Genomic DNA, 23,169 nt, shown 5'->3' on the forward strand with positions numbered 1-23,169 from the left:
TTTTGGAAAAATCTCTGTTTGCCTGAATATTTTTAGTAGCGGGGTTTGGGTTTGCGTCCTTCCCAGGTAGATGTTTGTGAGTTTGTCAGGCTCCAGGGAGGCGTATCCTGCCTTCTGAGCCTGGTCATCAACCAGGAGATAAATATAAGTGCGGGAGAACAGTCATTCCTCCCACCCTTCCCACTCCCCCGTGACACGGCACCCACGCTCCCGGACACACGTGTACCCACGCTCCCCAACACAGACCCTGGAGCTACGGGGAGGAGCAGTACCTATGGACCTGCCTCGGGGGGTTGCTCCCCACCTCTGCCGAGTACCACAATTTCAGGACAGGCTGTTTTGAGCCTGAACGCCAATGATTTTCAGTCTCCTGTAACACAAAAGCATCGCTCTTCTTAGCTATGTCTACCCTGGGCAGGTACTTACACACCAAAACCGTATTCCAAAGCCACTGAGGTCACTAGCATTGTTTATGAAAGGAAAACGCTGGCAAGGGCTCTGCCGCCCACCGGCTCCTATTCTTTTCTTGCCTGCTTTTCTCTGCGACCAGGGAAGAAATCCTCAAGTGCTGAAAGGAGATGCGCCAAGAGGAACGTGAAGAGGAATTCACGCTTTTCCTGGGTCTCGAGCAGAAGCATCCCTCAACCCCCAGCGAGCCATTCCTCCTGGCAAGGGAGTAAAAGGGAGTGAGAGTTTTCCCTGAGAAGAGGAAAAGTGCATATTTTTTTTCCTTTTAAGAATAAATCTTGATTCTCTCACTGGGGCTGTGGATGTAGAAAATACGGCGCTCAGGACTAAAAGCGGCTCTGCCTGCAGCCCACCCCTGAGATATCCTTTAATATGGCAGGGGGCTGTCAGAGACACGCAGGCAGGTGAGGCTTTCCTCCTCCTCGCGTGGGTTTGAATCCGACGGGGCCGTGCCCGGGGACTTGGCCTCACCATGTGAAAAGGCTCAGAAATTTAGTCTGGGCAAGGACAGCGTAAAGAAATGTCCCTTTAGGTCAACCTGAGAAATATCGCTGCTGCTATTCCCCAGGCTGGGGAGAATGAGGGGGGCCAGGGGAGCGAGACCTGCCTTCAGGCCCCTGCCGTTGGGGAAGCTCGAGCCTTCGAAATGGAAGGATGTATCCTGCAACCGTGGGAAGCTTCATGCTGACTCCTCCATGAAATGGCGAAACAAAGACCCTCAGGTCTGACTCCAACGCGCCAACATCTAACGCCAGCTCCCAGGCTCACTGCCACAGTCTGCAGTGCTTTTGCGTGCATGCGTGTCTTAGTTTGCTTTCTAAAAACAATTTATCCCAGTACGAAAATTAAAATATTTGACTTAAGACAAAGGGAATCAAAATGTCGCAGTACCAGAGAGCTACCATTGCATCTCTTTTATTAATCAATTGAAAATCAAAACGTAAGCCTTCTAACGAGACGTTAATAGCTGTTTCTCTTGCGGCAGTGCTCACAGACTGTAAGGTTCCAGCCCGGCACCCTACAACACGGTGATCAGAGGCAGGGCTGTGCCTGCCAGGGACTGAGCTCTCTGAATTTATAGCAGGAGTATTTATAGAGGCAGCTGGCACTGGCAGCTCTCCTGGGACACCAGCATGGTCTTCCGCAAAGGGGCTGCCGGGGAAGGAGTAAGGGAGCGGGAATGTGCTGGAACAACACCAGACCACCAGCCAAGGGTCTAAAAAAGCCTCAGGAGGACCCGAGAGCCAGGTCTCAGGGCCATTTTCAGTGCTCCGCTCCAGTTAATCCCCAAGGGCTGGGGCAGCACTCCCACACGGATCCCAGCAGCGATGCCAGTTCCCAACCACTCGGGAGCTGTTGAAAGCATTGTTTTGGCATGGGGTCTACAGCATCTTCCCACCCCTTCCCTGCTGGCTTGCCCTCCCTCGGGGGCTGAAGCGAGCGATGGATGCCTGCTCGCAGGTGTCTTTCCCGAGGGAGCCACTTCTCTGTCACCCATCTTCTTTAGCTCCTTCTTCATCTTCACCAGGAGAATCAGCTGAGGATGCTCAACCAGGGTGCAGCAACCGGTTGGGGTCACGAGCTCCCAGAGGCAAAACCTGCTGCAAGGTCTTAGGTCAGAGTTAGCGATGGGGCATCTGAAATCGCTGCTTCCAAAGAGCTCCCAAAATGTGATTCGTTCCCACGTGCCACATTCAGTGGAAATAGGTGTAGGGGAAGACAAAGGCTCATAGCGTCAGGCGGCTGCTGGGGTGAAACAGCTCTTCACCCCTCCTGGGCCTTTCCTTCAAGCACGGAGGTCTCTGGTCCTCCATTTTGTGCTTTTCTTGCCCTGTTAGTTAAGAGTTTCATTGCCTACTTTTGAATTGAGCATGCGGGGCAGGTGGAGCACCAGAGCGTGACTTTTAACAGCTGCTGCATTCTGTGCCCTGCGCTAGGAAGCATAGCTGAAATCCTTTGCGCTTTTTCAGCCCGAAACTGCCTCGACTCCAGGATCTGCTGCTGCTTTAATCATGGCTGCATGTGAAAGGATGGCGATTTTCTCGTTTGCATCATTTTTCTCCAGTGATTTTTCAGTGTTTCCAGGCCCTTTCATTCATAACATCATGTTTTTGTTCTGCAGAAACGTGGTGCTGCAGGTATCGAGAAGCCGCTTCCCTGGTCTCCAGCCTGTTTAGAAAGATTTAAATCAAATGCACCTCAGCACCTGGAGGGAGACAAGTGCGATCCCGCTGAATAATGTTGTCACAACTGTTTGAGAATAACCATTTGAAGGGGAAAAAAAAACCCCAACATATTTAAATCAATGTAATTGATTACATTGCCACGCTGCAATTGCTGCACCCCACAATGGAAGGGGCAGCACCAAGGAGGAGGTCGTGCCGTGGTCAGTAGCAAGGCTGGGCACCAAAACTGATGTCCTTCACAGAGAGGTGGAGGTGGCTGGGAGGGTGGCAGGTAGCAGGGTGATAGAAGATTTTGCAATGAGGCAACTCTTCTTGTCAACCGAGACATACAGAGGAAGACACAGATAAACAGGAGTGACAGAAGTGCAGAGCTCTGACATTCCCATCTCCCCAAGTATCCCCAGATGGGTCCATCAAAGCCCTGAGCTCGTGGAGACCAGTTAGCTCGACCTGTAGGATCCTCAGAGAGGAGAAGAGGCAGGGGAGTGGGTTTTTTCACAGAATAAAAATATCCACAGAAATGCCCAATTTACTAACAGTTGGGCGAGGTTTACTAATAAACGTAAAATAATGGGAGGAGGCAGCAATTTTTGGCTGTGTTTGCCAGCTTTGAATGAGGGATGGTAGTCATTTCCCCTCTTCCTCCTTCCAAAAACTCTGGGAAAAAACAATAGGAAGAGAAGTTTCTCTTTGCTTCACTTTTAGATAAAAATAACCCTGAGGAAATAAAAAAAAAAAAAAAATTCTGACCAATTTTGAGATCAAGGAGGATGTTGGAACCAGTTGGAGCTACAGACTGTGGTGGAGCTACGAGCTCCTGGCGCTTTCTCAAAGCTCCCGCTCCAGGGTGAGGCTGGCAGAGCTGCTCCGGGAGCTGCCGAGGCTTCACGGGGGTAAAGCAGGCGCTCGATGCCCCGGCCAAGAAAATTCCTCTCCCCTGACGTGTCTCAGTGCCAGTGGTGCTGCGGGGCTTTGGGGTCGCACGTTCTTCCCTCTGCCCGACCTTTCCCTGTCGGGCAAGCAGCTAGTGTTCTCCACAAGTGAGTAATTTAAAAAATAAATGAAAAAAAGAAAAACGTTTTGGGATTGTTTGTATAACCTTCTTGTTTGTGCCTAGCCATGAAGGGCTGCCCAGCTCCTGTGAAAACATCTCAGGTATGCGTTTGGTTTGCAGGAGCTTGAGAACCTAGAGGAGAGGAAGGCAGAGCATCCCTCGGCTCTGCGCAGCTGGACGGGGCGAGAGACTCCCGCACCCACGAGACCCAGCCCCAGGGAGGTATCACTGAGGGGGGGACGCTGTACGTGGCGTACCCCCAAACGAATCCTGCAGTCGCTCACGCTCGGACAAGGCTCGTGTCGAGGCTGGACGGGGCCGGGCATCGACCAGCGCTGGCTCAGTCCCGGCTTTGCTGCCGGTCCTGTTTGCAGCAGGTAAATCCCTTTAGCTGCGGGACGGCGTGAGGCTCAGGGCTGGTGAGGGATGGGGGGCACACAGGCACGACAAACTGGGTGTCTCTGGGTGGGGTACGGTGCCCAGTGCCCAGGGAGGGAGTGGTGGGAGCCGAGCAGAGCCAGCCCAAAGCCCTGAAACCGAACCCCCGCGTGATGCCTCCTGTCCTTTCCCCACGCAACGCAACACCGAGAGGGGCCGCGCTTTTGGGAAAAAATGCAGGAAAGAAGAATTTGGGGTTGTGGTTTGCATCCCAAGGACTCCAGAAACAACTTGTTGGATGGGAAGACTGGTGAGCCCACCTCCCAGTGTCCACAGCTCCGCATCCCGCAGGAGCCGGTGGGAGAGGAGGAGGAGGCAGCAGCGCGGGGCTGACGCCGGGGGCCAAGCTCTGCCCTTCCTGTGCATCTGCCCCAACCTTAGTGCCACCAACGGGATAAAACCAGCATTCGTGCCCCTCTGTGCCCTCACCCTCCGGACGAAAGCACCCAGGCCACCCCGTGCATCACACGAGTGGCATCAAGAGGCTTCTGGCAGCCATGCCTGTCTGCAGCCGCGTCCATTTGTCCCACACCATCTCTCCCCAGGAGAAGTAGATGTGTCATTTTCCTTTAACAGGACGCAGAGCAGTCTTATCCAAATATAAACAACCTGGGAGTATTTGCTGGCTTATTGTCTGGACAAAAAAGTAAAACAAACAGACCTTAAACCCTTTTCCCCCCCGCCACTTCTGGTACAGTAAACCAGTCAGGACCAGAGACTCCAGAGTTCCCGAAAACCTCGCTCCTCAGAAATAACATCCCGCAAAGCCAGGTGTGGAGGTAGCCCAAGTGAGCCTTGCTGCCGCCTCCTCTGAAAGTTGCTCAGAAAAAGACAGAGATCTCTGAATAATTGAAGAATGGCTACACAAATAATAGAAACAACCAAGAAAATGTGATAGCCGGCAGCGTAACGTGGCAGCGCTCCCTCAGGAGATGCCAGGAGCGATGGGCAGATGTCTGGGTGCGCTCTCAAGCAAGCTCAGCTTTCAGGGACCATCAGCAAAAGCCAGTCCCTGGGCCAAAAGCTGCCTAAGAAACCATCCCCCAATGTCCAGCAACAGATGCATGTGAGACCCTTCCTTGCCCGGCCAGGCAGCAACAAAAAAATGAGGCATAAAAGGGGAAAACGCTGCCATAAACATAAAGCAAAAGTACTTTCCCCTAAAAATGGGGCAGATGCAAGGCATGAAGCCTGAGGAAGCGGTCCCTGTTTTGCAGTGAGGGAGCTGAGGGTCAGGAAAGAGGAGCCACAGGAGACACGAGCCCAAATCCCATGACATCCCATCTTGCCTTGCCCATCTCCCCCCGGCCCACACCTCCCCTTCCCTCTCTCCTCCCACAGGAGGGAGATCAAAGTCTGGCTCCAACAAGTGATGTTTTACATCTGAGCTTTCCTTCCCACCATCCCAATGTTTTTTACCACCACCACCTCTTTTCCAGGAGGTCCTGAGACATTTCAGACCCAAATCTCCTCTGTGCAGCCCCCAGCAGTGCCGCTGTGGCCGCCCGAGAAAAAAAAAATGCAATCTCCATGAAGCTGGGGGTCAAGCACAGGGTTTGCCCCCACATTCATGGGCTGGAGAAGTGGATCCCAAGGGTGGTTTGTGGATCCCTCTCTTACGCTGGTCCCAAAGGCAACAGCGGTCCAAAGAGAAGTGTCTGGATGGAATAAATAAGCATCTGCCTACACTGATTCCTTGCAGTCGGGGCCCTAAAACTTAAAGGGCAGCCGAGAGTCACACCCTACAGCACATGTTATTAAGGAACATAACAGCCAGGACAAGACTTGCTTCATATTAAAAATAAATGAGAAAGAAATAGTGAAGGACTACATTTTCCAAATGACCAGACGTGCATAGGTGCCGCGTGGTTTGTCTGTGAGTGCTTTGGGTTTCTCCCTGTGGTGCTACTGCATTTTAACAGTCAGAGGAAGAGAGAGGAAGGCCAGGAGGAGCTGGGAGGTGCTTGGGACACAAAGCAAAACTGGGATCTGGTTAGAGAAACGCTCAGCAGTAAAAGGTCCTGCATTATTTGGGTGGCACCATGAAGCTCCGTGAGGAGCTGCTGGGATGGAGGTGATGGCTGCTAGTCCCTTGGGAATTCTGGGACTAGCTGGATGGAGGAGCTGCTGAGATGGAGGTGATGGCTGCTAGTCCCATGGGCAGGTGATGAGATGGGGGTGATGGGATGGATGGCTGCTATTCCCACGGGAGCTGCTGGGATGGAGGCGATGGCCACTAGTTCCATGAGCGTCCTTCCCCTGCACACGTGGATCCAAACACACACTATTTTTTTTTTCCGTGGGATTCCCATCCGCTACCACAGGGAGATGATGGCTGTAATCCCCGTAGTTTTTAAGACATTCAGGCTCATTGAGTCCCCTGGTCTGCCTCTCCCAGGAAAATGCCCTTGTCCCTACTAAGGGGAGAGAGGGGTCCTCCGAGTGGGCACGTGGTGGAGGTTGCACGGCTGCCTCAGCCTCTCTCCGCCACGGTCAGGTGCTCATGTTGATGCGGGCCCGGCTGAGTCGATGCAAAGTTTAACAGCTTACATAGTAATTAAGCAAAGCCTCTCAATATAGCATCACTAATTACATGAATCCTCCCTAAATTACCAATAGTTCATGGCACCTTGTAAAACCCTCGTGTAATAGCCTTAGCAAAAAATGACACTCAGCGCTGGCAGCAAGCCGCACAGCCCGCATGGCAATTGCAAAGCAGTTTGGATGTTTATGAGCCTTTTTAAAAAAAAAAAAAAAAAAAAAAATCTAAAATGTACATTTCCCCCAATGACTCTGCTCCGGGGAGTATTAAAAGCAGCACCTTGACTCAGCCTACCACATAAACATCCTGCTGCCCCCGGACAGCCCGATACCGTCTTCCTCCCAGGATGAGGAGCTGAATAAGAAGTGACAATCACAGCTCCTGCCCGCGGGAAAACAGGAAGCGCCAGAGTTGTACAACCACTCCAAACATTGTCCTACCTGCTCCACTCCTTGGGTGCGATGTGAACTTGCTTTTCTTTCCTTTCCGCCTTGCATAACTATTTCTGGTCCAGCACTGGCCAGTCCCAGGATGCTGCTGCTGCACGGGACGGTCCCTGCGGCCTCCGGCTTCTCCCCGCCTGCCTAAAACCAGCCTGGTGCTCCCTGTCCAAAGCAGAAGGACAAACGTCCACCTTTGTAACCCACCACCAACATTGGCAGCTCGGCAGCAGTGCTGAATGCAAGTGCTGGAGGAGATGGAGACGGGCCCAGGGTGCTGTGCAGATTGGCTCACCCCACAGCTGCCCACATCTGGCAGGAGCTAGATAGAAGAAAATCTCAAATCGTCCCAACCAGGAAGCAGCCAAGAACGGACACTTTTGGCTAAAGAAGCCAATGTTTACAGACGTGCTCTGGTTCATGCGTTAAAGTGCTAAACCTTGTCCTGGGCAGCCCCTGCGACTAAGGCAACCCAGCGGGCAGGCGATGGGGTAAGTCTGTGCCCCAGTGTTGAAGCAAGCTGGGCAGCCAAGCTTCTCCGTGAGCACACACAGAGTAGCTTGGGGAATCAGGAGATGTGATGGAGAAGAGGCCACCCACTCAGCTTGCAGCACCCCCAGTTTATCCACAAATACCCACTTCCCCCTTGACTTTATGGTTTGATTTTGAGGAATGCCCCTTCACTCAATGCAATGCATCCCCAGCCAGCAACCCGGCAGCCCTGCTCTCAGGACCGTCCTTCCCAAAGGCAAGAAACTCTTTCCACATTAAATGATGCTCCGGGAGCGGGGCAGCTTATTCTTCCTCTGGCTGCTCCTGCGTTTCTGCCGAGTGACAGGCCCAACTTCACATGCAAAATGTAGACGTCGTATCCGAGTTTCCAAACAAGAAGCAAGAGAAGAAGAAGGTTTCCTATCCGCTCTTCCTTTACTCGCAATGTAAAAACATCCCTCACTGAATGAGACGGCATTTGCCATCACTTTGCAAAGTTCACATTCCCACAAGCGCAGGCGGGCGCGAGGAGGAACAAGGAACAAGGGGGGGGGGACCGGCACACCAGCGGGTCACGGTCACACAAGACAATACTTTGCAATATTTGGAAGTGTGGGAGGAATGCGGGAAGGCTGAAGATGAGGATGTTTATTAACATATAAGAATATCTCCAAAGGGTTTGTGTCCTATGTGAAAAAAAAGGGAGCGCGAGGCAATACAGTTTGAGCCATCAGTGGGGCTAAATCTGGAAATCCTTATTCCGGCAATCCTATTGCTGGTGTAAAGAAAAAGAGAATAGTTTTTTCTCACAGTCACAGCAGTAAGAGTCTTCCTAAATAAGGTGAAGCTTCAAATGAATTCCCTAATGAATTCCCTTGTGTAATTGCATTAAATAGTGGGATACGAGTGCGTTTCCACGCCTGGCTCAGCCTCTGTGCCCGAAAAGGGTGCTGCCTCCCTACAGCATAGAGCAGGAAGCTTTTCAGTTCCAGAATTGCAGTCTCAGCCTTGTTGACCACTTCTAAGCAGTCAATGGAAGACGAGCAGGGAAAGCCTAGCAGTAAGTTTAAATTTAAAGTGTCTACAGACACTTGAGAAAACTTTCCAGCACCAAAAAAGAAAAGAAAACCTGGGGAAAAAAAGACAAAGACCACCACACGGGTTTCACACAGGCATCTGAGCGGGGTTTGGATGGTAATGCCCATGGGGCACCACTGACCGGCAGGGCTTAGCGCAGCCCAGCACTGCCTGCCACCGAGAGGGGCCTCCGGTTAACAAACTTAACCAGTTATACTCTACTAACAAAGGGAAATCTGCATTTAGGGCATAAGACCCCAGGCAGTCCTTCAGCTGAAGCAGCCAGAGCAAAGCAGCTTCTCCCCAAAACCAGTGCCGAGCAGCTCAGGAGCAGTTTCCTCCGGTTTGCTGGTCACAAAGGCACAGCAGACACCGTATCTCACGCTCTGCTGAAGAGACCCATACCGATAAATCTTTTTAAGTTCTGTTTCCTTGCAATGCAGAGCAAAGGGGGTTTTTCACTATTTTTTTTTCTGTCCCTCAGATGGAGAACATCTCTTTGCTTTCACCTTATGACTGTAAAGTAAAAATAAACTGTGTTCCTCCCTACCAGTTTCAGCTGCACTATTGCTCGCCCGGGCTGCGGTTGGGACAGTCCCTGCTGAAATGGTGTATTTTAATGCAGGAAGGCACATGCTGCTGCCACCTGCTTAACTAAGAGAACTTGCAGACTTCCTTCTGCCCTTTTATTTATTAACCTTACTGCAGACCGTTAATAAAAAGGACTTCCTTGCGCTCAAGCCAGGTCCGTTGACGGCTGGATGGGCTCCTGCTGCAGCCCCTGCAGGGCTCAGCTGCTCAGGTGTGCAGCCAGAGCAGGGATGCTGCTGCCCAGCTGCCTGAGAGCAGCTTTGGGAGCTGCAGAGGAGAAGCGCTGCTGGGCACCAGTTTGGTCACCCGGAGCAGGGAAGGCGCACAGCGCTGCTCCCCGCACCAGCTAACCTGCCCTGGGGAAAAGGCAGGGTATGCTGCCTTGTACAGAGTCCTGCACTGCAGTCATTTCCCAATGGTCACGCAGCCCTTGTGGGGTGGTCAGCACTACAATAACACAAGAAACGCTTATTTTTGGTTAATATTTATCCTTCACTCAGGCACCCTCCTGGCCTAAGACCTATCAGGCTGGGAGGAGTAAGCATGGCGGTGCAGCTCAAAGTAAAATGCGTGTCTTCTGTTGGAAAGGGAAGCAAAGAGTGACCGTTCACTCCTGCCCGCATGCAGCCTGACCTCGGGCTGTACCGTGCTTCTCCTGGATTTGGGGGGACAGGCTGCAGTGACACATGCAGCCGGGTCTGGCTGCAAGACCTGACCTCCCAACATGGGTTCCCATCACCTGGAGGAAACATACCCTTCTCGCTGAGAGATGAAAAGCATTTCACGGCCTTTCCCAGAGTCCCAGCGGCTTTCCCAAGGCTCAAAGGAGACCCAGCAGACCTTAAAAGTCACAAACGTGGCCATGACGGCCGTGAAGTCAGTTCTTTAAACCGCAGTGGGGAAGCGTTGCATATAGCCCAACTCCATCACCGGCTGGGAGGTGGGCAGGGGTTCCTCGGGCGTGGAGCACCCTCTGGTGGAAAAATCACGGCTGTCCAAACAAGAACATAATCCACCCGTGGCACAAGGCTGGGCTAGGTCAAGACCTCCTAGGAGGTGGGTTTCCACCACCCAGGGTTGCTTCACTGGCAGGCCCCCATGCAACACAGCCCTTGCGCCCACACCGGCTGGGCACTGCCTGGCTCGGTACCCTGCCCCAGTTTGTGTGCCCAGCGTGCCTGCTTGCTAGCCCCGAGCTTCGAGGCAACATTCCCTTCTCCTTCGGCCGCTATAGCCCCTCGTGGCTGCAGGGTCTTTCAGCCAGACTGCATCCCTGCCACGTGCCAGGCCGTGGCCTGGCTGCCGGAGGGATGCTGCTGGTGGCAGGCGGCAACTCTCGCCGTGAAAAGGCAGTTTGTAAATAATCAGTCCCGGATTTTGCGGTCTTTGTAGCCGTGATAACCGTGGGGCTGGACGGGAGCGTGTCACGCTCCCCAGGCTGCTGCAGTCCCCTTTGCCTTGGTCTTCACAGTTGTCACACTCCCCAGTCAGGCTGCGGCTCCTTTGGGAAGGGGAGGAGCAGCATGGGCGCCTGCCTGCCTGCGTGCGCTCCCTTTTCAGTATAATGGGGCCTCTGCTCTGCCTGGGGTCTCTGGGTGCTCTCACAAAACAAGCAGCAGTCACAGACTTTAAGCAGCCCCCAGCAAAAAGGGCAGAGGCAGCAGTTCAGCGCTTCCAGTCCCTGGGTAGTCATGGACCTGCCACATGACACTGGATGTGCCCCATCACGTCACCTCTCCTGCCCCAGCTTCTACCTTGAAAGACCCACCAGCACCACGGAGGCAGGACCCATGGCCCAGCACTCGCTTGTCCAGCCCCGGTCCCGGGACATGCTGCTCCCCGCAGCAGCATTCCCCTAAGAAGTACTTCACCAAGAGGCAAAGCCAGCAGAGAACAAGAGCGTATCGGGGGACCGGGGACATCTCACCCCATCTGGCTCTGCGGGACCCTGCACGGGGCTGTGGGTGCAGGGCTCGTTTCTCACAGCGACCTCAGTTATCTGGCGCGGCCGAGTGCTGAGGATGGCAGGAACGTTGAATAAAAAGGCAGGATCTGCCCCAAAAGCTCACGTTGTAAACGTAAGGCAGGAGGCACCTTTTGTGCCTCAGGCCATTTCCCTGCCCCTAGGCGAGCCGCTGCCCAAACAGTACTTTAACCCAGCTCTGGGTGTGTTTCCTCTTAAATAAACACAGGAGGTTCCCCAACACCCTTCCTCCAGGTCCCCACCTGCTCGCCAGCGCGGCGTTCGGCTCCCAGCCCCGCAGCGGCACCCGAAATGCGTTTCCTTCCCCGCCTCGTCATCTCAGCTGCCTTGGGCATTGCCACCTTCCTGAGCTGGAGGCTGCTGCTCCGGAGCCCAGCCGCCGGCCACGAAGGTAACGCCTGGGCACCGTGGCGGTTCTGCATGGCTGGCAGCATTTCTGTACCACTGGGGAAATGATCCAGAGCTTTTTTTGGAGGTTCTTGGTGGGAAAATGCCTACGGCACAGAAAATACTGTTTGCACAGCCCCAGGGGCAGGATAACCTGCGGGGAAAGCCCTCGGTGTGGAGCCCTGCAGCTTTACGTCCTTAGTGGGGTCATTGATCTCAGGTGTGGTGGGGAAACCGGGTGTCAGACTGCTGGAGGTAACTCCTAAAAATCTTTGCTGCGAAGGGAGAAATGCTGGTGGGGAGGCAGGAGGGAACAGGGGCAGGGAAATAAGTGATTCATGCCTCACTTGCCTAAAAAACGCATCCCTCCCCTCTGGTCCTGGTCAGTCCAGGGCAAAACCATCACTAGATTTTTGCGGACATTGTCGGTCTGGGGCTGGGTGAGTTGAAGAGCAGCCCAGGATAGCTTCAGGCACCACTGTGTTTCTTCCTGTGTTCCCGGTGTCCTTTTCCTAATTTTAACTGTGCTTTTCTTCCCTGTGCAACAGCCTCCCTGAATCAGTGGGAAATATTTAACTTCCCAAGGACTCGGGAGAAACCAACAAACTGACTGCCTCCCCAGGGCTGCCAAATGCCTGCACTGAGCAGATGAGACAGACGTGCTGCTGCTAAAAAAAAATCAAAAAATAAAAAATAAAAAGTAAAGTAGCAAGGCAGGCATTCGTCCTCTGCATTCAAAACCACTATGGCCCCTTCACATCAAAAATAAGATGATAAAGAGTAAAAAGCAAAGCTGAAATTTGAGAAATTAAACCAACTGTCATGAAGTCTTTTTATTTGCTTTTGCCTTTTATATTTGCTTTGTTGTCTTCTCGCTTCTATTTGCTTTTTGCTTTTTATTTGCTTTTGCCTTTTTATCTACAGGAGAAAAAAATTACATATGGAAATGATGCAAGAAGTTATGTCATTTGGATCCCTAAATCGCTCCGAGCCATTAAGAATAATCTCTTCCTTTCACATATATTCGGTAGCTGATGTTAACCAATTAACAGATGCAAAAGGGTTTGCAGGGGGTTATGTATTTGTAGCTACAAACCAATTTACTACTCCTCAGTCTCTCAGAATATTTCTGACTCATTGGTAAACTCACCTCAGTTAAGTTCAGTCGAAAGCGAGGAGTTAAAAGCAAAAATTATGATTTGGTGGAGAACGGGGTCTGTGGCACAAAGCTACAGTCAAGACCAGTGCTCAGACTCGGCGGTCTGGGGAAAGTGGGGTCTGGGTGTCCATGATCTCACAAATTCATGGGGGCAGAAACCCATTTCCTGGCAAAACTGAGCTCTTTGCCAGGCAGGGCTGGTCTCCCTTCTCCTACCTATCTTCTTCGTTCACGCTATATCCTTTCCATGCTGGAATAACTGGAAAAGAGCCTGCCACAGCATCGCGCGCTGGGGTACTGGCTTGGGGCAGAGGTCCACTACGGGCTTTCCTCACCCTCATCTACAAATGGTGTTTCCCAGGTGACCTGGCCCCCGAGGCGGAGGAGGACCTCACTTTGACGCTGGACACCTTCCTTCACATTCAGCAGCTCAGGAAGGAGAGACTGAGAGCTTTCTGCAGCCGATCAGGCAAAGTCACCTCTCCGCCCAGCAGCTGGGAGGAGAGAGCCCGCCTGCTCTTGAGTTTGAGGGTAAGCACCAAGCTGGACCTCCTTTACTGCCAAGTGCCATCGACAGGGATGGAGGAATGGCAGCAGCTTTTGGAGAAGCTAGAGGAGAATGAAAATGTGACGCTCCCGGTGCCGCTTCCCTACCCTCGGCAGCACGCTCCAGAGACACAGCTGAGTAAGTTCAACCTGACGGAGATAGAGGCCATGTTAGGGTCTTACACCAAAGTGCTGTTTGTCAGGGACCCTTTCCAGAGGCTGATCTCCACATTCATGCAAGGCATGGGCAGCAGCCCTTCCTTCAGCAGCTTTGTTCAGGACGTTTTAGACAGCGGGCAGCCCAACGCCCCCATGGCTTGGAATCCGCTCGTCAGCCTCTGCCAGCCCTGTCTCGTCCAGTATGACTATGTGGTGATGTTTGGCTTCCTCAGGCAGGAGCTGGGTCATCTGCTGCGGCGAGCCGGGCTGCCGGTGGACAGCCACCTCCCCAAGTTCACGGACACCCAAGTGCGGTGGACCTACAGCTGGTTATCAGAACAGATGTTCAGCGAGCTGTCCCTCCAACAGAAGAAGCAACTGTCTCATTTCTACCGCTGGGACCTTGCCGCTTTCTCATTTTCTGGCAGTTTGCTATCAGACCTCCTCAGCACCCCAGAGACCTGGTAGAAATATCCTGGCTAAAGGGACTGTTTTGGAGAGCGTTAATCCAAATACAAGTACTTCGAGATGCCAGCTCGGTCATAGGCAGATCCTTGCTCCACAGCTGCATGCAGTGCACTTGTCCATGTCACAGCTCCAAAAGACACGTCAGAGAGCCGAGACGGACCACTGCCAGGGACATGGTATCAAGGCTCTTCACGTAGTTGAATTGCGTTTAAATACGGCAAGAGCAGGCACTATCAGTAGACCCGTGGCTTTGGGGCTTGGAAAACGGCATGAACTGAACTGTGATGGGGTAAGCAGCTCTCAGCAAACCTAGCGTTTTGGGGTAGGGTGGGCTGGACCTGCTACAAACCACAGCAGCATCGGCACACGCTCTGCCTGCACTGCCATTTCATATTCTGGGCTCCCTTTTGGGCCAAGAGGTTTGGCAACAACTTCTTCATGACAAATGTCCCCGCGCAGAACAAGCAGCACTCCCAAAGGAACATGTCACCTGGAGTCTGTCTACTCTGCACAAGTAGGTGGGATATGGCACAGGGTGGCACACCCTTCTGGGGAACCACTGGTGATATTCCCAATCCTTTCATGCTCAGGGAAGGCCAGGAGGGGCCAGGCCCATCATTTGGTCTTACCTGTTCTGTGAGAACCATTCCTGTTTTATGACCTCACATCTGCTGCGTGTTTAGGCTCACGAGGGCCCCGGGGACACGACAGGATGCTTGCTGCGTTTGCAAGTTTTGAGTGAGGTTTCCCCCTCTACAGGGCTGACTCAAACGGGCCAAGCCTAGCTTTCAGCTCTACTCACTAGCAATGAGACAGGGATATGGCAGTCTGGACCAGGTACCAGTCACGCCACGCAGACAGCCAGACTTCCACCTTGTCTCAGAAAGCTGGTGGGCCCCGTGGAGGTGGCTAGAAGCATCAGGATGCATCACTGTGCTGCTGTGGAAAACACAATGCTGCTACTGTAAGCTCCTCTTGGCAGAGAAGTGCAAGGACCAGCTCTGCTTTCTGTCGGACTTGGCTGCCAGCGTGGCTGGGTGGAGGCCCAGGCTCTCCAGCTGGCTCACCTGCTGCATCCAGCTGGGTGGCCTTGGAGCAATCACCTGCCCTCTCCCAGCCTTGGCCACTGGGCTGATCTGCCTCGCAGCCTCTGGGAAGGGTCCATCCTTGCCAAACACTAAGGATGAGCTGAAGCTGTCCAGCTTTGAAATCGTGAACAGACTTTTACCATGCCATACTAGTTTCCAGAATATTTTTTAGCTTTATTTTGCAATGTTGTGACATTCACAGAGAATTCCGCATACATTCATGTGACAAAGACACCGATTTGACAATGCTCATTAAAAAACAACAGTGAAACATGTTGATTAGAACTGACTTAAAACAATTACAGAAAACTTGGCCTCCCTCTCTCAGTGAGGGACATGCGATTAATAGCGTTAAGACATCACATCAGATGGCCTCCGTTCACCCTCCCACAAACTATTCAGCTACAGCAATTATTACTTAAGTGCTGTTATTGTGCGTAATACTTTACAGTCTAGCAAGATGGCGTAGTTCCTCTTCTGAGGATACAGTTCTGGAAGGAGAGAAGCGGCAAATTTCCAGTTATATGTAACATTGGAGTCATGCATTCATGCTGTATTTCGCTGAAAAGTACTAGGAAAGGAACATTTTTCTTTTTGTAAGTAGCTTTCCCTTCAGCAATTGCAAGCTGAAATCCCATGCAGCGAGATGTGCGTGAAAAGATCTGATGCAGCACCTAGCAGAGAACAGTGCTGTGCACTCACAAGAGAGCTGTTCTCAGACAGCTTTGTAGTGCAGACCGCATATTAAGTCAGCCTGTCCTATAGCAGCACCATCCCTTCCTGCCAGCCCTCTACAGCAGGTCCCACTCTTTCCCTAAGATGCCTGGCACTTAGTTCCATGGGAAAGCAATGTATGAAATGTAAAGACACTGAGAGGCGAAATGAAAATCTCAGCTTCACGTTCCTTAGGGTCCCTGTCTCACCAGCAGCCCAACCAGGTATTACAATGATCTCTCTGTAAATTCCTGTTAGTCTCCAAGCTTCCCTTTTTCCTATACACTCAAAACCAGTTTCTGTGATTCCTTTGCAACCCTGATTTTATCCCATTGCCCCCTCCCCGCAGGTGTTTGGTATCATTTACATTCAATTCCAGTGCACCCCAAAAGGAAGGTCTTTCCTCCTTCCGTCAGCTAGTGGCTGTGGAAGGGTAATAAGAGGGCCCTGAGCTGGGGTGGGCTTGAGGGCAAGGACTGGTGCCTGGGAAACAGCAGCTCATTGATGCTGCAGCAAAAATGGCTCCACAGGCTAAGGTCTGCACGGAACTACCCTGCCCTGACCATTGCATGTACACATAACTTGACAAATACACTTCAAATGAGTGCACAAAGTGAATAATGAGAGAGACTTGATACATCTAATTTAAAAAATTTCACCTGACCAGGCAGTCACTGTGGCTATGTGAGACATCACAAACCCATTCTGAAATGATGAAAAACATGCTCCCAGAACCATGGGGGATAAAGAGCACTTACTCATCCTGCTAGTGACATACCCTCACAGGGAACAGGTCTCTTGTGAATGCTGGTGGCTTTCCCCCAAGACGATGCTGGAAGCTCCTCGACATCACGCACTCTGCCTGTAGCTCCCCATGTTCTGCGTTAACACACATTACATTCCCTTTGTACTTCTTCACGGCCTGGTCTGAATGAGCATGTCCAGCAATCCCATGAGGTGGATGCCACAGAAACACTGCCAACACCAATCTACCTTACAGACTTTGTATTTTGCATCCCTTCCTGGACATCCAAGAACATGAATACACAGGCTCCGATAGTTGTTTTTGCACACAAACGATCACGTTTTCTTCTCTAAGAGGTTTTTTACATATTGCCAACTTTCAGGAGAAAACAAAAACGTGTTCTTGCCCAGTACCTCAGAGCTTAAGAAACATCAATATCATATTTCAATTAATAAAGCAATTACATAGCAAGCCCAGCAGGCACAAAATACTTTCTGCAATTCACATATATAAATGCCCTTCTTCTAGACTGTAGAACCATAATATTTTAAGCTGAGAAATAAATCTACACATTTCCAAGCTATATATCCTGGAGTGTTTAAAAAAAATATTTCAAACTGTGCGTACATTGTTAAGTCCTAAGATGGAGACCAATTTTAAGCAGTTTGTATGTGAGCAAAATTTTATATAAGGCAATGGAGTTACATCCTCTTGCACCATGTTTTTTTGATGGCCCTAGGAGTGCAAAAATAGAAAAAGGACATTTTCATAAAGCTGTGGGCCAGAGAAACGGATAAAGTTTGCACATGATGAGCAGGTACAGTACATGGCTGACATCATCTAGAGATAACATGATGCTACAGTGTTAAATCTGACAGTGACAAAACCTGTGAAGAGGGATGCCCAGCATTAAATCCAACATGAAAAATGCATTCAACCCAGAAGGCACGAGGTCATCACATAGTCAGCACATTTTTCAGACAAGCAGTCCCTGTAGCAAAACATACCCATTCTTTTACATTCAGCAAAACTAAGAGTTGTCTTGAAAAGAAGGCAAGGCCATAGCATGACAGCAAGCGATTGACCCTAGAGGGCACCCAGAGCCAACTAATCCCCAGCTGTGTCCATCCTCCTGTTCCTTGCCTGGGCTGGTATAAATTGCCTTGGGAACAACAACGAGTAACTTTCTCTGTTACTCCAAGGTCTTTGATGTCCTTTCCTATTTAAAAGATGGGGAAAGATGTGGAGGTATGGGGCAGGAAAAGGCTGGGTCAAATGAAGAAGCATCTTGCTGGAAGTCCTCTTGGTATCTCTAGTTTTTATCTTTAAACAGAGAAGACAAGGTAGCACATGAACTAAGAATTCATTAAAGCCCCGGTGCAGACAAAGCAATTCTCATTTAACAGGATAAATCAGCTATTGGTCACATTTTAGGGTTTTCCTCTGAACCACTTTTGTTACAGAGGTAAGACCACTTTTGTTACAGAGGTAAGACCATCTTCGTTAGCTAACATCAAAACTCCTCCTCATCTTCCTCTAGTGTATATCTGGCTTTGTGTGCAGAGGGGACACAACAGGGTCCAGCCCTCAGTGCCTCTCATGCCTTCCCCCATCTCAGCTAGAGGACTGTTTGTCTGGGTTCAATGCATTTAAGTCCTTCTTGGCATAGCATCACAAGGTGATCTGTCTTTTCCCCATAGTAGAAAAAAAAGAAACAACCACCCTGCCATTTCACATTGGCTGGTAAATAAGCATGTCTCCCATCCTCACAGCAATTTTAAATGAAACCTGTAAGATTTTTCAATTACATCTGGATAACATCACCTGCCACTTACTCTTCATTTGAATTTACATCACAGCTATAATCTGGCAGCAATTACCTCTCCTAGAGAAAACAATGATTGGACAATTAAATGTGAAAGCTCCATGAATCAGTGGATGAACCACATGAACACAGATTTGCCCCCCCAGTATAGTCCTACTGCCTTGTGGTCCCTCTGGTGTAAGATCAGTTTTCATGAGGAGAGTTTGCTCCTCAAACTTCCCTTTTACACACGCACAGACCATGGCTTAAAGGTCCCTGGCTCAGCAGAAGGGCACTGTAAAAAGAAAAAAAATTAGGTTAGCAACAAATGAGGGTCCTGGCCTGCCCCACAGTGCTCCCTTTGAGGTAGGTGACTTTGTACCATTGAAGACCTGAGCTCATATCCCAGTCTTTCAAAACACAGAGATGTCTATCTCATGGCACTTCTGTTAGAGGCTGTGCCTGGCTCTAGCTGAAGGCCTGATGGTCAACAGTTTGTGCAAATTGTCAAAACCGTTTCCAAGTCCTTCTCCCCAGAAAGTGATGCAGGTGTTAGGTGAGAAGGACTAAGATATCCAGGTTTTGCTGTTAACCACAGCGGGGTTCAAGCTGACAAAAGCCTGGAGGATGCCCGCATGGACAGACAGCTGTGTTTTCTGGGTCACACAGGAATCAGCAGGACTCTGTGCAGCGACCCACTCCTACACAGCCCTGTCACAACACTGTAACAGAGGAGGAGCCCATGAAGAGACAGTGACTGGGTTAGCTCCTGCACTCCTTCAGATCAAGTCCACAGTGTCTAAGGAGGATCCTGTGGTCATAACATTCAGGAGAAGTGAGCATTTTCAGTAACACTTTCCTATCCCTCCCTCCCTGAGGGACACCACTAAATCACAGAGTGGACCTGCAAGATATGTTAGTGGTGGTCATCCCCTAAGAGATGATAGTTGGAGCATCGGGACAAAAAGTCAGTGCCTTTGTCCTACAGACAGCAGTTGGAGGATGGAGGAATGAACTGCAACTTCATTGATACTGTATCGCAGTCCTAGCAATGCTGCTCTGTGGATTTGTCTCTCATTTGGTGGCATGTTAAATGAAGGATAACACCCATGAAATAAAACCCATCTGCTTAAGCAGGGCCACAGCCTCCCTATCCTGCCCTAATCCCAGACCTGGGCCACTGTGACCAGCACACACACTCCATGTGGAGTAGGCTGGCTAGGGAGCAGACTATGAAACCAGAAGCTGTTACCATTTTGGTGAAGATGTCCACACAAGCATTGCGGATCCTCTCTGGGGTGGCAGGGCTGTCTAGCCTGAACAGTTCAGTCAGGCCGGAGTCCCTCCTTGCTGAGTAGATGGCATCTTTAATGGCATAAAACACTGAGGCAGACAGGAACAGAGGCGGCTCTCCCACAGCCTAGACAGAGCACAAGCAAGAGTGAGGCTGCAGCCCAAAACAGTTCTGGCCCTGGAAAGACTAGAGGCTAACAGAAAGATAAGCAAGCCCTATCTGACTATCAGGAATTGTTCACATTCTTCTATTGCTTCTTTGTAACTTCTCAGTCTCTCAGATGTAATCAGGAAGGAAAGGCCAAGCCAAAACAGCCCCTTGCCTTCCAGATGTGAACCTCAGAGTCTACCAAATGTGATCAGTGAGGAAACACAAAGCTAAAACAGCCTCCAGTCTGCCAGGTGTTATCAGTGAGGAGAGACTGAGCTAAAACAACCCCCAGTCCATTTAAAGAAGAGACAGTAAGAAAACACAAGCTTTCTGACACAGCAAGGCTGTTATGAAGGAAAAAGGGACTAACCCATTCCCACTACCCTTTGGATGGTGCTAAAATTGCAGCAAAGGGAATTCAGATAAGGCAGTGGTGAGTTGTCTGGGCAGAGAGCATGATGCTCCATCACTAGAGGTCCTTGCAAACCAGCAGGAATGCCTCCCTCAGGGATTACACAAGTATTATCTAGTACTGAGGTCCCTGTCAGCACCTTTTTTCTTAATTCTGTCATCAGCACTAACCACCAAAAAAGTTCTGCTCATTTATGAAGACGTTCCTGTGGATAAAGGGGAAATGGGAAACTGTGAGGAGGCAGGCCAGGCATATACAGATAAGGATGCTGGGTGGCCTCTCTAAATGCTCTGTTGAACTGTAAGTAAAGCAAATTCACTGATACTGTAACATCCAGCCCTGCTCTGTGCAGCCCTCACTAACTGCAGAGAACAGCACTGACTGCAGTGGAAACAGCTGAAGGACACGTAGATTACTAACAGACCTTTAAGGGTGACATGAGCATTGTGAAACAGTAAAGAAAGCAAAAACATGAAAACTCAGACACAAGATCTTGGTATATCAGATCTGGAGAAAAGATACTGCTGAAACGTTATCCACAGCGGTGGTTCTGGCGCCAGGGAAGGGAACCAGGGAGCTGACATGCAGGGGGATGCTGGCAGCCTCTGTTACAGCAGAACTGGCAGAGCAAAGCCACTTCAGTTCTCTCTGATGAACAATCAGGGTGGCAACGTTCAGGTTATTTCAATTCTTCCTAACTATAAAGGATGGTATACATATTTCTGGTAAGGAATGGGAAAACATCCTGACCCCAGAATAAAGCCAGCATAATGATATTAACTATTTAGACACATGCATTGTTACTTTATCACAGTCTGCTTCAAAGAATTATAGAGCAGGAAGAGGCCTGCAGATCTTGCAGGTATACCTTGGATGAATAAACTGCCTTGCTGTTTGGACAGTCACGGAGAAGCGACACATAGAATTCTGTTGGGATGTCTCCAAATGCTGGGATTTTGTACATCCCAGGCCCTCGAGTGTACAAATTTCCTTCAGGAGAATAGCGCAGCTCCTCCATGGTGAAGAGCCCAAGGCCTTGGACAAACGCTCCTTCTATCTACAAACATCCAAACAAGGTTACATTATTTTTTTTTGTTGTTGTTCTTCCCTGCACAAGAACAAACAACGATGATTTCCACCAGAGTTTTCAGCCCTCCCCTCCTGACTGATTTCCCACTTTTCATCTCTAAACCCTTGTCCCTTCTGCTGAGTACAGCTTGGCACCTTTGCACAATTCCTGTGTTCCCATATAGATGTGGCTGCATTTCCCTGGCAGGTGAAGCAATTTACAAATACATGCAAACAGGTATGCTGTAAATGTAGGACAAGAATTTTCTGATGAAGCAAGGAAAAAAAAAAAAAAAATCAATGCCAAAAATATTGATTCCTTCACAGGCAGATTAACACTGAATGAATTGTACTTGCTGATAATTCAAAGGACAAGAAAACTAAAAGGTCTAAAGATGACATATCTGAAGACAAACTATTTTACGCTTTCTATTTCTGTATAAATACTTTCCTAAGTACTGCATATTCTCAGGTCACCAGCACAGACACCTGCAAAAACACTCCCACATCCATTCAAGTACTAAAGACTTCTTTGCATAGTTTTTCTACTGTAAATTTTAGGAGAATAAATAAATAAATAAAAAGAAGGGGAGCAGCTATGAGAGGAGGATGTGCCTGAACAACCCCACATGTAGAAGCTCTGGTCTCTGTGCCCACAGAGAGATCTGACAGGCAGACCAGTCTAAAGATTTGGCACAAATTTGCATTAACTCAGCTCTATGTACTTGTGTTCCTGCAGTCTTACAACATCCTTTCTCTCCTGTCCCCAGATCCTCTGCAGCAATTCATGGAAGGACACAGGAAATTGACATCTCTTTGACAGGCTCCGTATAGCCCTTCTCTTTACTCCCAGACTCAAACTGACAGGCTGCGAAGACAGAAAGGCTCCTTCTGCCCTTGGCCACTTCCAAAAAAAGTCTCTTTCAGAAAAAATGTCACTTTCAAAGAAGTTTCATTTTAACTATAGCAGAGCTCTGCATCTCGTGCTTTCCTGTAAACCCCAAAACCTACGGCAGTTTCACTGGAGTTACATCTAGAGTTAGCAGGGAGCTAAGATGGCTAGACGAGCATGTACAAATGTTTAACAATTCATGTCTTGGTATATCAAACAACACTGTGTTTATTACCTTTATTTGCTGAGAGGTATCACTGTGATTATAACTGCACAAAATATGGAAGTAAGCTTGTCCCTGCCCAAGGAATTTGCAAGCTAAGTGACTGGTCCAACTTCCTATTAAGATCCCTACATGCCAGTAGCTGAAGGACAGAATCTATCACGCTAAATCTATTCACAGAAGAATTTTCAGTGAATTAAATGGGACTTGATTTTGACAGACCGGAGTATAAAAATCAGGTGTGGGATTTAGTCTCGCATGCCACATTGCAGAAACTAAGCCTGGGATGAGGTTACTCCATCATATTAGTATTATCTGGATTCATTAGTCAGGCAAGGCAGATATTGAAAAGCATCAGTGTGGTGATAACTGGAGAATATCCTGCAGTCTTAATATCCAAGGCAAAAAAAAACCCCAACAGGATATTTCCCTACATAATTCTGTGCCTATTGCATAATTAAGTGCGGGTCAAACTGGTTTTCATAGCTAGCCTCAAATGCCTCACTGGATACCCGAGTTTAAAATGCTCTGTTTGCAAAGGCACAACCTGGAAAGGGATAATGGCTCACCTAGAAAAGCCTGAGAGTAGTGTGATCACTTTAACACGGTGGAAATAGCAACACTATTTCACTTACCTGTCCTATATCTATGGCTGGGTTCAGACTGGTACCAACATCCATAACAATGTCTGTGCGAATGTTCTAAAAGGCAGAAATAAAGAATAAATCGGTACAGAACATTGAAACTGGTCTTTTATGAGGAGGAGTAATGTATTCAACCACTACCCA

The 23,169-nt window shown here is 49.8% G+C and overlaps 2 protein-coding genes across 3 annotated transcripts in view; one reads left to right on the forward strand and one right to left on the reverse strand.

Annotated features, from left to right (window-relative positions):
- The first annotated feature begins 11,496 nt into the window (after positions 1 to 11,496).
- On the forward strand, positions 11,497 to 15,350 carry LOC115350052 (carbohydrate sulfotransferase 8-like). Of its 2 annotated transcripts, none has more exons than XR_003926312.2 (2): positions 11,497 to 11,663; positions 12,208 to 12,484. XR_003926312.2 is itself a non-coding variant. In XM_030035181.2 (2 exons), exons 1-2 carry the CDS (start codon positions 11,564 to 11,566, stop codon positions 13,989 to 13,991), a joined length of 912 nt encoding a protein of 303 aa, XP_029891041.1. In that variant the 5' UTR covers positions 11,497 to 11,563; the 3' UTR covers positions 13,992 to 15,350. The 2 variants fall into 2 exon arrangements, 1 of the variants encoding a protein (XP_029891041.1); XM_030035181.2 differs by lacking the exon at positions 12,208 to 12,484 and adding an exon at positions 13,180 to 15,350.
- The window catches only part of XDH (xanthine dehydrogenase), a 53,849-nt gene continuing 45,912 nt past the window's right edge, over positions 15,233 to 23,169 (reverse strand). Inside the window, exons 34-37 of the mRNA XM_030035179.2 lie at positions 23,017 to 23,082; positions 21,067 to 21,255; positions 19,595 to 19,762; positions 15,233 to 18,637 (exon numbers count right to left, since the gene is read on the reverse strand). Coding sequence (XP_029891039.1) covers positions 18,587 to 18,637; positions 19,595 to 19,762; positions 21,067 to 21,255; positions 23,017 to 23,082 — 474 coding nt within the window. The 3' untranslated portion in view covers positions 15,233 to 18,586. The remainder of the gene's footprint in view (positions 18,638 to 19,594; positions 19,763 to 21,066; positions 21,256 to 23,016; positions 23,083 to 23,169) is intronic.

The sequence above is a fragment of the Aquila chrysaetos genome, chromosome 13 (genome assembly GCF_900496995.4).
Source record: "Aquila chrysaetos chrysaetos chromosome 13, bAquChr1.4, whole genome shotgun sequence".
NCBI classification, from domain to species: Eukaryota; Metazoa; Chordata; class Aves; order Accipitriformes; family Accipitridae; genus Aquila; species Aquila chrysaetos.